Source organism: Drosophila santomea, chromosome 4 (genome assembly GCF_016746245.2).
Source record: "Drosophila santomea strain STO CAGO 1482 chromosome 4, Prin_Dsan_1.1, whole genome shotgun sequence".
In the NCBI taxonomy this organism is placed as follows: domain Eukaryota; kingdom Metazoa; phylum Arthropoda; class Insecta; order Diptera; family Drosophilidae; genus Drosophila; species Drosophila santomea.
Genome location: NC_053020.2, coordinates 409,984 through 427,334, shown reverse-complemented (window position 1 = coordinate 427,334; position 17,351 = coordinate 409,984). Strand labels below are relative to the sequence as shown.

The window sequence follows — 17,351 nt, the reverse complement described above, 5'->3', positions numbered from 1 at the left end:
ACTAATGATCGATTTGTCCATCCGTGTCTGTCTATATCAGCGAGAACTCGGGAACAGCCGCTAGGTGTGGTAGTGACTAATCTAGGAAACAATCGTTATTAAAAGTATTATCTCAATACTTTACATCCGTGGAAAAAATGTGCCTATTCAGACTAATTTAAGTTAATCAATTAACAACATAAATCGAAAATAACTGTTAACTGTTTCTTTTCTTACATTCCGCTTGTGAGAACATCCGAAAAAATTATGCACACCCTCTGAGCAGCAGTCTTTTCTTTTTGTTTCTGTTGAGCGCTTTACGTTGACCTGTTCGTTAGATGCTCTGATCGGAAAAGTCAACGCTAATAGTCTTTACAGTAAATTGTTTCCTTTTCGGTGCATAAGCGGTACGTTGAGAAACATTGTTGTTGTTTTTTTTAGCGCAACTTATAAATTTATTAAAACATCAATCAACCAAATTAGTAGCTATATTCCTTTGTGTAAAAGAAAATGGGAAGATACGGAGTACACATAAACAGAAAAGAGGAAAACAATTTTTTTAACAATTAACAACCTCTAACAACGCCTAATTGTCCACAGACCGAGTAAAGTCACCAAATCTTTATTTTCGAACTTTTTCGCTTGTCCCAAGACGTTCCTTGTTTTCCAAGTCAAAATTTTCACTTTAAAACCACGCAAACCACTTTCTGCATATTAACCGTATACTTCACTAAAATACGATAACTTTCCGCGGCCCTTTTCCTCATTTTAAAATAATGAAGTAATACTCCCCGCAAAAACGATTTTTCCGGCACAAACTTCGACATGTATGATACTGCACAACAATTGCTATGGACACAATAACGAAATCGGCAAAAACGGTCAGTGTTGAAATTTCTCTTTTTTCTATTTTCTCTTCCACTAGCTGAGTAACAGGTATCAGATAGTCGGGGAACGACTATAGCGTTCTCTTTTTTTCACTTTAAAGCTTTTACAGTTAACAACACAATTTTCTTGTTATCAAAACAATAAATTACACATTTAAATCTATAATCATATTCGTTCCAATCACTGCATTAAAAACCAAGAGAGAACGCTTTAGTCGAGTTCCCCGACTATTTGATACCCGTTACTCAGGTAGTTAAAGTGCGAAAGAGAAATTTCAACACTGACAGTTTTTGGCGGTTTGTGGTCGTTGGAGTGGGCGTGGCTAAAAGTGTTTTGCAAATCAATAGAAATTTACAAGACTTTATTAGTCTTTTTTAAAATAAAAAAGTATCAAAACTTTTTTTAAGTGTGTGGGCGTGGTAATGATGGGCGGTTCGTGGGCGTGGCAACATGAATCGACGCGTTGCGTCTATGTCTCTGGAATCCGCATGCTGAATCTCGACGTTCATACAGACAGAGAGACGGACGACATAGCCAGTTCGAATCTGGTATTGATTTTGATCAAGAATATATATACTTTATATGGGCGGAAGCGCTTCTTTTTTTGTGTTACATTCTTTTCAACGAATCTAGTTACTCTACGAGTACGGGTATAATAACCCAAGAAAGCTATCAAGTCTGGAAGCTCAAAAACAACAAGCCAGACAATATTAATATTGACGACGCAAACCAAAAGAGTGCTAAAAATCATTTAAAAATATTTCAAAATTGACATTTTATTTATTAGCTATTAGTGCGCTCAAATAATGTGCAACCAAAACATAAAAATGTAATTTTATTTTGGTTCCATATATTCCATATGATAATTAAAAAGAAGTAGTTACTGAGTTTTATTTTGAAGTAGGTGGTAGCCATCACTATAAGCTTTATTTTTAGCTTCTACTTTAAAGCATACTAATACTGTAACTAAAAAACGATTCAAATTCCAAATAGTCTCCGTATATCCATCCGTTCAAACGTCAAGATCTGTTGAAATTCTCTCTAGTTTTTATTTCAAAAGTATTATTATTGGATATAATTACATTTTTTTTAAACTAATTTTTATTTTACCGAAGTTTAGCATTTACACTAGAGTGGTATTTTTGAAAATGGGAGTCGTAGAGTTCAACATAAGGAAAATATTATATATTATTATTTACCAGTAAACAATCGCGTTTTTTACATGGTAACTATATCATATTTTACACTGCTACAACTTAATTATAAAATGTTCAGTTTGATGCAAAATGTTTGCAAAAAATTGTCAATATCAATTTAATATTTTCAGCATTTAAGCAAACTAAACTGGCTTAATGTACATGCATCATACATACTTAGTAGTCTCTTATAAAACAGCATTATTCGCAATTAATAATATTCAAGTATCGTTGTAATCATTTTGAATTCAGCGTAGAGTCTATTGGAAGCTGTAATAACGTCAAAGCTAATAACAAGCTTTACATTTAAGCCATAATTTCTCTGCGTATATATGAGTGAATATGCTACTAATCGGTATGTCAATCATGCAATCCGTTGCGGCCACGCTTGTGTGGTGAACAGAAGGTGTTTGCTATGTTGCTGCTCCCAATAGTTGTTTTTTCTTGTCCACGCTTTAGATTTGGCGTAACTGTGGGAGCTTGCTGTTTCGTTGCCGCGGGATCTGTAAAAAAACATTTCAAAAATCAATAACTTAAAACTTAACAATCAAATCTAATTAAATTTAATCAAAACCCTACCCTGCAGCCATCTAACTTGAGTAGCAGGTCCGTAGCCCTTTTGATTCCGAGCAGCAATCCGGAATATAATTGCTGGTTTATTTGAGCAATCCACATGTGCATTGGATAGGGAAGCGTTCGGCACTGTGCATTGATTTGCCGCACCGACATAAACCCGCACAAAAGCCAATTGCGGAGTGGACAACGCCTTATCCTTGGCAGTCGGCTTAACTGCAAGGTATACTGAATATTCAATTATCTCCTTAGTTTTTTGAGCAGGTGGTGGTTCCCACGTCAAGTGAGCGCCCTCCTTGACATCCTTTGAAATTTTAATAGCTGAGGGGGCACCCGGAAAGCCCGGTAAACAGGTTTTAAAACTGGATATCTGAAGATACGGAAACATATGCAATATATAGGAAATTTAGTACATTTGTATACTCGTAGAGTAATGCTGTCGACCCTATGCAATGCTATATATATATTTTTTAAATCAGGATCACTACACGACTCGATCTGGCTATGTCCGTCCGTATGAAAGTCAAGATCTCAGGAACCATAAAAGGCAGAAAATGGAAGTTGGGCATGCAGATTCCGGAGGCATAGACGCAGTCTAAGTTTGTTCTGATGTTGCCAAGTTCTCTATAACGAGCACAAACCGCCCAAAGCTACCCACGCCCAAACTTTTAAAAAATGTATACTTTTTTATTTTACTTTTTTCTGTATGCCTTAAATTGGCATACCCCACTCTTGTTGGCTTGCCAATTGTTCGACTATAACAATTTAGATAATTTAGATAATAAAATTAAAGAAATCGAATAATAATGGGCATGACATCATGTTGATAGATGTAAACGTTGGAAAGGGTGTCAATCTTTTGTTTGCTTACTGGATTCTTAGTCCTAACTTTTATGCTCTTATAGTTTCCATAATTCATGCGGACAGACAGACCTGGCCAGACTGACTCGCCTAGTGATCTTGATCAAGAATATATTTGCTTATATGGTAGAAAAGTTCTCTTCAACATTTTACGTACTTTTAAATTATTTTAAAACACTACCAGGAATGTATATGACTATTAAATTCATAAAGCAACATATACTTTTTTTTTAAATATCTTGAATAAAATAAAATAATTACAAACCTCTCCCCATTCTCCTCGTCCACAAGAATTAATAGCACTGAGTCGAAAACGATAAGCCGTTCCAGGATCCAAATTGGTGCGTGGAAACTTGCTAAAATCTGGAAGATTATCCACATCTATTCCGTCAAGAAGGGAATCACTAAAACAATTCGAATCAACATAGCTGGTGACTGTGTGCGAAAGGTCCTTAAACACACCTACAGTGTGCCATTTTTGGTTCTCGTTTTGGGCGGTGTTTGGAACTACGACCGCTAATGTGGATTGAACCTGTAAAATATAAATTCATAATCCATATTTTGCAAAACTTCAATTTTTAAAATGTAATATAATGAAACAATTTTTTTTATATACAAAGAAAAAAGCTTTGCTTCTAATGATAGGTAGGTAATATATAGTTTGACATACTTTTTTTTGTTGAATCTCAGCAATGTTGCTACTTTTGCTATTTGTTTCGCTGTCCGGTCGTTCTATGAATTCTTTGAAAGCCAATGCTGTGGCGTCTGATGTTGCAGCTTGCAGCAATGCCGCGGAAGCAAGAGCCTCTAATTGTGAACCATCGACTATATAAATGTATAATATATTTAAAACTTTTTTAACTTATAAAGCGTTTTCCAAAAATAAACAAACCATTTTGGAATTGGCGTATATTTTGTGACGGTGAAGATTCTTGCCGCTGTTTAAACTTTTTATTTTCATCTTGATTTTGTTTCGAACTACCTTTAGAACATCCAGTATGGTCTTTGCTTATTTCCGTAGTTTCCAACACTACAGCCTCAGCAGACTTAATTGTGGTTAGGATAGTGGCCGCCTCCGTCTCCGAAGTTGTCGGCTGATGACAATCATCGGTAGGTGTCTTTTTACCCTATATAAAATGTATATTTAAGTGAGTAAAAAACAACATTTTTCAAGGTTAACGACGATATGCCGATAATGTAACAAGTGTATATATACAAAATGTGGAGCTAATAAGCCTTTTTATTAGCCTTTTTGCAAAATGAAAGACGATTTTTATGGTAGCGAATTTAAGCGAATTAATTTATTTTTCTTTGATAAATTGGGCGGCGATGTGCTTGCTTGGGGTACGATTGAATTGAATGCAAAGCGACTTTATTGCAAGGCGAAAAGTATAACGCTAAGCCAAAGGTGTATGTGCGAGATTATTAAAAAATATAGAGCGCGAGAGGGAAGGGCTTAGATGCTCATTCAGTTGATCTGCATAGATAAGAAAGATAATGCTGTTGACATGTGTCTCCAAAGTTGGCAACTTTACAAATAACAAATTTAGGAATTTCTGGCAGCTGCGAGACCCAACAATATATATACTTCATACAATCAAAAACTTTTCCATACGACAGGTATAACAGACTATATAACAGTCCATATTATATAACTGACGCATATAAAACTAATTTCTTCCTGGCGCACATGTGCTGACGTGTCAAAAACATGTTGGCCGAAATTGCAAGAAATATAGGCAAATCGATCGAACGATAAATAAAAGCGGTCTCAGTACCAGAAAGTGCGGAAACTGTGTCAAAAACTGTGAGCAAAAATTATAAAGAATCAACTTAATCCGAAGAAATCCCAAGGATGTGATATAATAATAAGCTTCCATATGCTCTATTTTTCTGCTTTTTAACGCTATCACAAAACTCGGGTACTTTTCAAAGGAATTAAAAAAATCGATCATAGAAATGATAACAAAGGCAGGAAAGGACCATTTAGTTTCTTTATCGTAAAGACCTATAAGACTATTCTCCTGTTTTTCGAATCTATAATGTCTTATGACCAGAATCAGAAATTATAAATCTAACCAATGTAACCGCCCCCAGGTTGTAGTATCTCCTTTGCACTCCCATTAGCTGATTAACGGGAATCTAATAGTCGAGAAATTTGTACTTTGAATACTTTTTTTTTTGTTTGGAAATTCATTTTAAGAAATAAGCTAAATACAAATGTTTTTACGGCTTAGTTAGTCTCTTGGACTATAGAGTATACTATTTTCGTTGAAAAGTATATATCAGCTAAATACAGCATTTCCGACCCTATATAGAATATAATTCAATTAATAAGTCTACCCAGCCTACCATAGTAGGCTGTAATATTATTAAATTAAGTCCATATGGTTCTTTGTAAGCCCACACCTTTAAAATGCACGTGTATAAATTTGTCAGCTATCGTTTCATTAGTTTGTGTATCATAGCATTTAGACTGAAGCTAGCTACTTTTGTTATTGTAAAGAAAATAAATAAACAAGAATCTTACGTATTGATAATTGAAGCGGTTCAGAAGATTGACAACCTAACAACTGTCACCTCGATACTTTTTAATATTACTTTATATTACTTTTTATACCCGTTACTCGTTGAGTAAAAGGGTATACTAGATTCGTTGAAAAGTATGTAACAGGCAGAAGGAAGCGTTCCCGACCATATAAAGTATATATATTCTTGATCAGGATCAATTGCAGAGTCGATCTGACCATGTCCGTCTGTCCGTCCGTCTGTCTGTCCGTCTGTATGAACGCTGAGATCTCAGGAACTACAAAAGCTAGAAAGTTGAGATTCGGCATACAGACTCCAGAGACATAGACGCAGCGCAAGATTCATGTTGCCACGCGCACTCTAACGCCCACAAACTGCCCAAAAATGGGACGCCCACACTTTTGGAAAATGTTTTGATATTTTTTCATTTTTGTATTAGTCTTGTAAATTTCTATCGATTTGCCAAAAAAACTTTTGGCCACGCCCACTCTAACGCTCACAAACCGCCCAAAGCTGCCACGCCCACACTTTTGAAAAATGTTCTGAAATTTTTTCACGTTGCCACGCCCACTGTAACGCCCACAAACCGCCAAAAACTGTCAGTTTTGAAGACTCTCCGTCGCACTTCTACTAGCTGAGTAACGGGTATCAGATAGTCGGGGAACTCGACTATAGCGTTCTCTCTTGTTTTAAATACACAGATATAACCTAGGATATGTCTAACAATACGCTATCAGAATATATATCTATTTATTATACCCGTTACTCGTAGAGTAAAAGGGTATACTAGATTCGTTGAAAAGTATGTAACAGGCAGAAGGAAGCGTTTCCGACCATATAAAGTATATATATTCTTGATCAGGATCAATAGTCGAGTCGATCTGGCCATGTCCGTCTGTCCGTCCGTCTGTCTGTCCGTCTGTCTGTCTGTCCGTCCGTATGAACGCTGAGATCTCAGGAACTACAAAAGCTAGAAAGTTTAGATTGGGCATACAGACTCCAGAGACATAGACGCAGCGCAAGTTTGTCGATTCATGTTGCCACGCCCACTCTAACGCCCACAAACCGCCCAATACTGCCACGCCCACACTTTTGAAAAATGTTTTGATATTTTTTCATTTTTGTATTGGTCTTGTAAATTTCTATCGATTTGCCAAAAAAACTTTTGGCCACGCCCACTCTAACGCTCACAAACCGCCCAAAGCTGCCACGCCCACACTTTTGAAAAATGTTCTGAAATTTTTTCACGTTGCCACGCCCACTTTAACGCCCACAAACCGCCAAAAACTGTCAGTTTTGAAGACTCTCCGTCGCACTTCTACTAGCTGAGTAACGGGTATCAGATAGTCGGGGAACTCGACTATAGCGTTCTCTCTTGTTTTAAATACACAGATATAACCTAGGATATGTCTAACAATACGCTGTCAGAATATATATCTATTTATTTATATTATCAAAACAGTAATGAGTGATTATGATACATACACAAACATACTGTATATATGCATAATCCTGTAAGAATTAAACATTTCATTATTTGCCCTTCTTTATTACAAACAATCATATAATTGAATAAAAATATTCATTAAATTAAGCATGCCCATGTTTACAATAAATGTACATAGCAAGCATAAGTAAATGAATATAACAAAGCGGAAAAAATTACAATATTTCCAAGTTTGTGCAAACAAACTAGCAATGAATAATTTTGAGTTAAGTATTCATATGCACGTACCTTAGATTCCACATCACCGTTTTCCTTTTCCGATATCTTAAGCGATTCTATTGTATCACCACTTACGATTGCAGTTTTGTTAACATCAGTTGAGCTGCTCACACCGGAGACATCTTCAATAATATCAACCGGCTGTTCCGTTACTGTAGGGTTTTGAGCTCTCGATGGCCCTGTCTCCTCACCTCCGATACATAGGGAACCAGAGGCAGATGAACACGTGGCGTTTTCACCATTATCATCATTCTCCTCTGATCCAGGCTGAGCTTCAGTTTCGGAAACCTTTAGCAGATCGCCAGCTCCATCCAACTGCTCTATAATATCATCCATTGGATCGGTATCTTTCGAAGTAGCGACTGAATGATTATTAGTTTCCGGTACTGATTGTGCTTGTTGTATAAATTTTGCATTAACACTTTTAGTAGCTAAAGTTACGGCTCGTGGGCTACCTCCGGCATTGAAAACAAAGCTTTTTCTGGCACTCAACGCCGTTGTAGTAGAAGGAGAATTATTCGAGCTTGTTCCTGATACTACCATAAGTTTATTTGAGACGTTTCCAGAAGCCGCCATACTTGCATTAGTGCTCATAACAGTAACAGCTTTGCCTCCTATATACAATGCCGTTTTTTGGTGAATGGGAGTGTTACTTTGTTTTTGCCCAAAAGCCATTGAAGATGATGCTTGTACCGATGATATATTTCGCACCATCTTAACTCCACTTTGGTTGGATATTAAAGTTTTTTGTCCACTTAATGCCTGCAGCGGACTTGGCGTGGTCGACGTTGAGCTTACTATACTTACAATATTTGTCCCTGATGCAGAGCCACCAGCACTTGTCATAACCGTGCTAGCTGGAACGGATCGCACGCTGCCTCCAGTGGTTACAATAATGATCTGTTGGTTTCCCAATGGCGTACCTTGTTTGTTAGTTATGACAAATGCTGGTTTTCCACCCATAACGTTTGGCGTTACCTTGCCCATCTGTAAGATGTTTGAATTCTTCATAATTAATTTACCACTGGCCATCGTATGTGGCGATACAAGTTTTAGAACGTTTCCGGACACAATGGGTTTTTGAAGTTGATTTCCGGGCAAAGTCGATCCCTGGCAAATAAGAAATGTAAACACGGTTAATGAAACTTTTTTCTAAATTATTCCTGGTTGTTTTGTAGTCATTTAGACCGCACTACACAATGAAATCAAAAAGAAACATTAAAGACATTATTATGAATGCTGAATTTTATTGCAGCAAAAAATAGTATGTCAGATTCTAACTCGTTAGCTGTAAAATTTGCGATACACTTGCAGTAAGAACACTTCATTTATAATAACAAGGAAACTATAATTTATTTTCTATCATACTAGATTCCTTGAAAAGTAGGTAACAGGCAGAAAGAAGCGTTTCCGACCATATAAAGTATATAAATTATTGATCAGGAATAGCCGAGTCGATTTAGACATGTCCGTCTGTATGTCCGTCCGTATAAACGTCGGGATCTCAGGAATTATAAAAGCTAGTTCAGATTCAGCATGCAGACTCCAGAGACATAGACGCAGTGCAAGTTTGTTAACCCATGATGTCACGCCCACCCTAACGTCCACAAACCGCCAAGTACTGCCACAAAATATTTTGATATTTTTTCACATTTTTGTTAGTCTTGTAAATTTCTCTTGATTTGTCATGCCCACTCCGTCGCACTTTCACTAGCTGAGTAACGGGTATCAGATTGTCGGGGAACTCGACTACCTATTTCTATCAATATGCCCGAAAATGCCAAAATTTTATTGTTTGCAATTAATGTACTCAGATAAATTCTTTTTCTTAAAGATCCCTATTTTGCATCTAGGTATATAGTTAAAGAATATTTAAAAAATATGAAAGAAACGATGCGATAGCTAGTTACGGTAAATTTCTCGTGGGCTTATCAGTTTCTATAAAAGTCGCGTGCGACATCGAAAAATAACATTTGTTATCAGTGCGCCTAAAGTTCTTGTCCAGTGATCATCCATTCTTGTGTCCAAACATATATTGGGACATCATATTTAATGAAATATATTTTTGTTAAATATACGCAAATCGTAGTTTTTTAAAAAATTTTAAAGTGAGTCGCGTGCGACATGGTAAGTAAACATTTTTTTATTTTTTTTTTCGTTAAACTTTTATTTAATTTAGATGAATTAAGGCAAGGAGGCAAATTTAATTGCAAACGTTGGAAAGAAAAAATTGAAATGCAGAAATTAAAGAACAGGGAAAGAATGCGAAAGGCCAGAATTACATGTAAAACATAAATGGAATTAAAATTTATTTTATATCATCTGCACAAATTGATAATATGTCACTGTCTTATAAGTAAGATGAAAAACACTTATACTACGAGTGATATACTAAAGACGACAGTCCGTTGTAACGAAGCGCCTTCGCACGAAAATTAAACTGGAACTGATGGGTCTCGTGGATAGTACCGTACCATCCAATACAAAAAATGGAACAAATTTTTTATTTAGTTTTACCAGCTAAAATAGTAAAACTACCTCATTAAAGAAGACGTAGTATATATTTGATAAGTATTAACAGATATAGCCATGCCCGTCTGTTATCTCTCTCTCTCTCTCTGTCCATACGTTGTTTATAGAAATAATCGGAAAAAAACTAACGACAATTTACTTTCGTTTGCTGAATCGATATCGGTATAAAAGAATAATGTTTAAATTTCTCCCTCGCACTCCTACTAGATGAGTAAGGGTATCTGATAGTCGAGGAACTCGAATATAGCGTTCTCTCTTGTTTTATTTTGTGGTCATACCTGATCTCAATCAGACCAACTTGTCGGTAAGCTTTTATAAACACGGATTCAGGTAACATTAATTGTAGTTATGTGTATCTTACTTGATTGAACAGTATTTATAAATTGTATATATATGTAGTTTCGATTTTTTTTACGCTTCTCATCATGCTTACCTGAAATTGGGTGGTACCAGACGCCAACTGTGGGTTTGTAATGGAAATGCCATGTGTGGGCGTTCCTTTTGAAGCAGTAAAGTTGACCTTTGGAAGAGTTTGAACAGTCATTCCACCACTGGTCTTAACAAATTGGAGCTGAACATTTGGAGCAAGTGTGAGCGGCTTTTGAATGAAGTACTGTTTTCCACCAATGGAGGTTGTGGCCGATAATGCAGACTGAGATTGCACGGCGACGCTTGGAAGAGCTGTTTTTAATACATTGACAGAGCTGCTCCGGCAGTTGCTGCCACTCGCTTGAGAAGAAGATAGGCGTAGTGATTGCGATGCAGATACGCTTGGGACAATACGCAAAGCATTACTAGAGGAGCTAAGAACAACGTTTGCCGACGTCGTACTTGGCACTCGCACAGATAAAGTGTCAGCCGTGCTGGTAGCAATTGATACCGTAGCAGTAGTGGACGTTCTAACAGCGGTAACAGCTGGCCGAAACTGTTGCAATATACTATTAATGGCGCCACTTGTGGACGCTGTGTTGTTACCTGTTACTACGGCTGTACTACTGATTACAGATATTTGAGGCTGCACTGAAGCGACCGATGTTGATAGGTTAAAGGTAGTTCCATCCCTTGATGAAAGCGTCTTCTTAACAGTACGTGACGTTGGCGATGAAGGTGGCGAAATTGGTTGCAACAAGTCATTTACAGATGATTGAACATTTGATTCTGGTTGGCACCCAGTCAGTTGCAAAGATTCCTTTTCTAGTTTTAAGATTGCAGATGTCGCTTCGACTCCAAGAGCCAAAGCACTCCCAGAGCTGTTTGTTGAAACATTTATTCCAGAAGTTTCAGCAGATGTCGTGGTTCCCTGTTGAACAATATTGTTGCTTGACGGTTTCGAGCTTGTAGTTAGTGGCTGCTCAATTTTTTGGATTTGCAAAACGTAGGCGCCTGCAAAAGTTGTCGCCGTCCACGAGAGCTCCAAGGCGTGAGTAGAAGCGCGGACTAGCGCGACTTTTACTGCATACAGGGGCTTGGAGACTTCTAAGTACCACAGGTCTTTGCAGCAAACCTGTAAAGGTAATATTTTTGTATATACGTACGTAAAAAACGAATACAGGTTATGTGAAAGATATAAGTTAAGAATAAAGACAAACTTTAAAGCTATTTCCAAGTTAGAAATGGAAAAACACAAAGGTTCAATCTACGACACTATTTTGGCAAATATTCGGAAATCTTTAATGTAATAATAAATAACTATAGGTAAAAAGTTTGTTCAGAAATAAAGTGTCTCACCCTAACCTGGTTGTTCCACGCTTTGCGGTAACCATCACGACCTGACCACACATATAGACGACTTTGAATACCAACTGCACAGTGGCCAGCACGAGCACGCGGAACATTTTCCTCTACAGTGTCTAATGTGACATTGTCCCATGTCATTGTTTCTGAAATTAACCATTTAGATTGGTTAGTTTAGTTTAAAATATTTATTTTTTTAAAAAATCTGCATACACTTCGATGCAAGTGTCTGATTTGTCGCCAGAAAGACTCCTCACTATGAACACTTACAATAATTAAGTAAAACAGTGCTAAATCGGCCTTGCTCTGGCACATAATTTAGTTTACACTTACGATACCAAATTAAATGTCCGTTATTTTTCCGACCATAATTTAGGGAAACATAGCTACATACTTCGTAATTGTAATTAAATGGTTATGGTATAACAAATATATTTACCTAAGTCAAGGACTGCAAGAGTGTTTGTACATTTCCATTCACGCTCTGTTGTCGATTTTGAATCATTAATTACCAAGGGAACCCAACCACCAAACACATACATTTTGTTGCCAATCATTGTAGAACTGTGCAACGAGCGCGGTAACGGCGCCTCCCCTGAAGTTCTCGGCTTCGACCACGTCATCGAGTCTTTAAATAATGTATAAACATATTAAAAAACCTCATAAAAAAATCTCATCGTCGTCTTACCTGTTTCTAACAACCATAAATCTCCCAAGCGGCAACCACTCATTCCACCATAAATCAAAAGATTTAAATTCCCGTTACTTTTAGTAGCAAACGAAATGCCTGTGTGTGACTCTCGTGGTGGAGGACTATCCCCATATGTTTTAGGTACTATCCACTTTCCGTTATGACTGTGAACTCCTCGAGTATCCAGTATGTACAAGTCGTTTAAGTATCTAGATAACATATTAAAAATGCATGACTTAATACTTCTTTGGAAAACATATTACTTACTTTGGAATATTATTTTTTGGGTCGTCTGATTCATTTGCTAGTCCGCCAAAAAGAAATATTTTTTCACCAACCATTGTAAAACTGTGACCTAAGCGAGGGCACGGTGACATCCCACTGTCCGGTGACTCTGGGTACATTTTTCTCCATTCCCATTTAGTTGCCTGTAGCTCATAGAGCTCGTTTGAATATTTTCCGTATTCGATCATTCCCCCAAAAACAAACATGCGAGTACCCTCCACAACAAATCCATAGGCAGCGCATCCGTTCGGTACATCTCCTTTTAGCACTGGGACGTACCACTGATTAGTAACTTCAATTAAATAAGAAAAATATATGAACAAATACGTGCAAATAGATAACTTTAAGTTTAAAATGCACAAGTTATTTGATTTCTTAAGAATTAGGGACTAATTAAATAGCTGAAAGGACAGGCCGTTATGGTCAGGGCTCCTATACTAAGATTATATATACATGTTTGGGGTGGAAAACCTGCAACACACATTTTGCTAGATTGATTGAACAATTAGACTTCTACCTGGGTAATGTGTAACTCGTAGATTAAAAAAGTATACTAAATTCGTTAAAAGGTACTCAACAGGTAGAATGAAGCATTTCCAACCCTAATAAGTAAATATATTCTTAACCATGATCAATAGGCGAGTCGATTTGGCCATATCCATCCGTAAGAACGTCGAGATTAGAAATGCAGATTCCAGAGACAGTTAATGTTGACTCCCACAAAACGCTTAAAACTGCTACGCCTACAATGCCAAATTATATCGGTATGCCAAATTTTTTCGCCATGCCCACAAAAAGCTCAAAACTTCCACGCCCAACTGTCATGTCCACAGTTTTGAAAAATTTGTTAACATTTTTTGTATTTCCAATTTCCATCGATATGATGATTTTGTTTTTTCATTTTATTATTTTTGTTTGTCAATTTTTATCGATATACGACGAAAATGTTGGAAATTTTTGGAAGTTTTCCCTTACTAGTCTACCAAATTTGTATTACCCATTTAAATTATATAAGATTTCTGTTACATTTTTCGTATCAGTCTAACATGCTTTCGCCTATTTTTTCTATGTTAAAGGTTCGTTTTTTCGATATATTATAACGAAGAAACCAAATATAAAGAATTTTTTTTTAGCAAATTAAGGTGGATGTTTAATATAAAAGTGAAGGTAGAGCTTTTATATAGAAATGTTATAAATTTTATATTATTTATTTTTCCTTAAATTCTTTACTCTTTACACTAAAAAAAGTGTTATATTTCTTTAAAGCCTTTAAAAAAGTCATTTAACTCTTACCTAAATGTATGTTTTCATTAAGATTTCACACATCCAATCCTTACAATGCATACTCTGTTGATATACTGTTCACATTTTAAGAACTTCGGCTAACCGAATTCGATTCTGCATACATATAACCAGACAGCCTTAGTCTTAATTTATTTACCAGTATTATAGACGTGCAATTCGTCAACAATTCCTTCGTTTCCGCCGCCAAAGACGACCATGAGCTCTTTGATATTTATCGCACGGTGTCCATGTCTCGGGCGGGGCTGCGGACCGGTTGGGTTAAGAACGCGCTTCCATCGAAACCCGGTTAAATTGCTGTCCAGTTGGTGTCCATCAGGGACATCTATATCCATAGAAACTCGATTAGCAAAGCTATTATTTTCGGCTTGAAGAATATGCTCCGAATTTAGATCAGATGCTGATATTCGTTCTCCTGAAGGAAAAGATGGACCCACAAAGTCTGAGCCTTCCATATTATGGCCAGAAATGTATCGTTTTGAAAATATTTATAACTGGATTATTCTATACAGTTACAAGTTAGGTCTGCATTTCCTTTCACGGAAGTTCATCTGCGAAATTACAAATTTAAAATTATTACACTTTAAAAACACACATTTAGTTCTGAGCATTTAGAATTCGGAAAGTATCCGGGCAAAATTTTAAACCCCACAACTATTACTTGTACAGTTCAACTGCTTGCCCTCAAAATACAGTTTGAATTAAGAAGTCAAGTAATAGATCGTATAATTTTTACTCGATATAGATCGAGTATATAAAATTTAACTATACTCGTCTAAAAAAGGTTTGCACACTACTCTAAAAGGAAAACAAGCTGGTACAAATGTATGCTAACATCTGAAAGAGTATGAATATACCAACTGATTGTGTACTTTTGCTTTTTTCTTTAATTTCAAAATACTAAATACACCAAAGACATGAAATACTCTATATACTTAACAATTTGTTTTTGCCTGGCAATGCTGGAACTAGACGCTTCCCTATGTTTGATTAGGTCTACGCGCAATCTTTAACATATGAACCAATTTATCTTGGAATATTTTTGATAGTTGCGTAATTATTCATATGAAGTACATATTTAAATGCTGTACACCAAATTTTTAATTAAATGTTCAAACCAGAAATATATTTAAGAATTAACAAAATTTAATGCCGAACAGAGCCCTACACTACACGCACTTACTTATTAGAGGTGAAATATATCCAGTAAAATATCGATACATCGATTGCACTAAAACTAAAATCAGTGTATACCCACTTATTTTAAAGTAACAGCGAAATCCGTAAATAAACTGCTTTGACAAAATAACGAAATGTTTCCACTGCAGCCAATACAAAAATAACTTCTCTATGGATGTGTATTGGAAGTAAGTAAATATATAAGTTCAATTTCAATCAGCAGATAAATAAATAATAACGTCATATATTGACCCGAATCAGATAGGGCATGTACTGGAGTTGGACATTTGGGTCAAACACAGATTATGAATAACATAAGTTAAGCATAGGAACTTTATGCTACAAATTATGTTGTAAACGTCCTCGTTTGTAGTCTTAAAAATTTTGATAAAATGTATATTGCTAAAAATGTATATCCGAACTTATATGGTTTGATAGTTAAACGTCGTCAAGAGGTGTTTTTGTTTGATATTTCTAAAAGTGACTTTAAAAACTATGCGGTTATATATAAAGCTTAGGAGAAAATTAAACAAGGAAATTAAATTAAAAATAAAATATAAATATATATATACATAAATATCGTATTCAAGAAATTCTTCAAAAAGTTAAAATATGTAATAAATACTTTATCAGTGACTATAGCAAATGTCTTTATCCTTAGGTGTTCATAAGTCATTAACGTAAAAATGTTAGCTACTTATACCTGTTTTCGATAAGTGAGTAGCGCTATCTTTGTTTATACTACCCATATAAGAAAATACTAGTGATTACCACAAATTAACGATTAGAAAACGCTATTCTCGAGTTCCTCACATATCTCCGTCCTTGCACTTCCTTCACTACTAGTAATAAATTTATATGAAATTTGTTGTTATTGTCTAAGTAATGCGGGCTATATTTACTATTAAGCCTAAAATTGTGCTGCAGACACAGACGCAATAGTCCGTCTAGTAACAGTAGTATTCACTTATTTTAAGGAAAATATTACAACAACTTTATAGGCAAGTTTAATCATTACGTCCTATGTATAAAGTTTGCGTGTATTACATTAGCGATATAAAATGTTAAAAGAACATATGTGCTTTAACATTTCTCTATAGGATTTGTCAACTCATTCATTGAATTCAAAACTATCTTGGTTGTAAAGTATGGACTTCATTAATATTATTTAAATGATTTATTGACTTCTACATTTTTATTTAAATTATGGAAGTAGTGACAACCAAATATATTTTCTCATAGTGTACAGAAACGTTTATGCTGCTTATCGCACAGGTAGGTGGACGCCGCAGTATTATCGTAAGATAAGCAAGCGAATAATAAGCTGATGCGACAATCAAGACAAACAGCTGGACAGCTATCTTTCAGTTATTTTCTTTAAAAACCAGTGTCGTTTAGTTTATATCGCAGTACAGTGTAAAATTATATGTAGGCATCACCGCTTATTGACCAGCTTAACTAAAAATAAAGGTGAAGCGAATTAACTGCGGAAGCAATCTTATTTCGTAGGGCCATGTGCGAATACATTGATATCGGATTTTCCAGTTTTGTGAAAACTAACTTAGTTCGATAGTAGAACTTTCGATGTATCGATATATATATTTCCCTGTGAAAAAATAAATATTGCTGAAAAGGAAGGCGTTACAGTGTCATTAATTCATATTAAATATTTTGCTGCGTTTAATTTGAGTCGTGTGCATATAAATCGCCTTCTGATTGTGTATGTATGTTAAAACAAGGATACTTTATAAAATAACAGATTCGGCAAAGGGTATGCAAAAGAATAATTATAATGTGGTCGGTCACTCAATATATATAATATGATATCATACCATGCTGTATATTTCTGACCATACGCCACCCTACAAAAAATTAA

The 17,351-nt window shown here is 35.8% G+C and overlaps 2 protein-coding genes across 14 annotated transcripts in view; one reads left to right on the top strand and one right to left on the bottom strand.

The window, feature by feature from the left end:
• Positions 1-1,972: 1,972 nt before the first annotated feature.
• On the bottom strand, positions 1,973-15,496 carry LOC120454828 (host cell factor). 3 transcript variants are annotated; one of them, XM_039640294.2, is made up of 13 exons: positions 15,480-15,496; positions 14,436-14,847; positions 12,977-13,286; positions 12,707-12,918; positions 12,458-12,646; positions 12,013-12,164; positions 10,718-11,788; positions 7,762-8,862; positions 4,390-4,624; positions 4,168-4,322; positions 3,763-4,029; positions 2,643-3,006; positions 1,973-2,566 (listed from the first exon to the last, which is right to left on the bottom strand). In XM_039640294.2, the coding sequence occupies exons 2-13, from the start codon at positions 14,749-14,751 to the stop codon at positions 2,424-2,426; spliced, it is 4,515 nt and encodes a 1,504-aa protein (XP_039496228.1). In that variant the 5' UTR covers positions 14,752-14,847; positions 15,480-15,496; the 3' UTR covers positions 1,973-2,423. The 3 variants fall into 3 exon arrangements, with proteins under 3 accessions (XP_039496228.1, XP_039496227.1, XP_039496229.1); XM_039640293.2 differs by lacking the exon at positions 15,480-15,496 and adding an exon at positions 15,237-15,459; XM_039640295.1 differs by lacking the exon at positions 15,480-15,496 and adding an exon at positions 15,237-15,458 and having other exon boundaries at positions 1,974-2,566; positions 12,019-12,164.
• Positions 15,497-16,804: 1,308 nt separating this feature from the next.
• The window catches only part of LOC120454879 (plasma membrane calcium-transporting ATPase 1), a 39,054-nt gene continuing 38,507 nt past the window's right edge, over positions 16,805-17,351 (top strand). For 8 of the 11 annotated variants that reach the window (XM_039640458.2, XM_039640459.1, XM_039640457.1 and 5 more), the window contains exon 1: positions 17,091-17,246. The gene's annotated coding sequence lies outside the window, so the exon portion shown is untranslated. Of the gene's footprint in view, positions 16,946-17,052; positions 17,247-17,351 lie in introns of those variants that run through there. The other 3 variants (XM_039640452.2, XM_039640451.2, XM_039640453.2) reach the window with 3 other exon arrangements.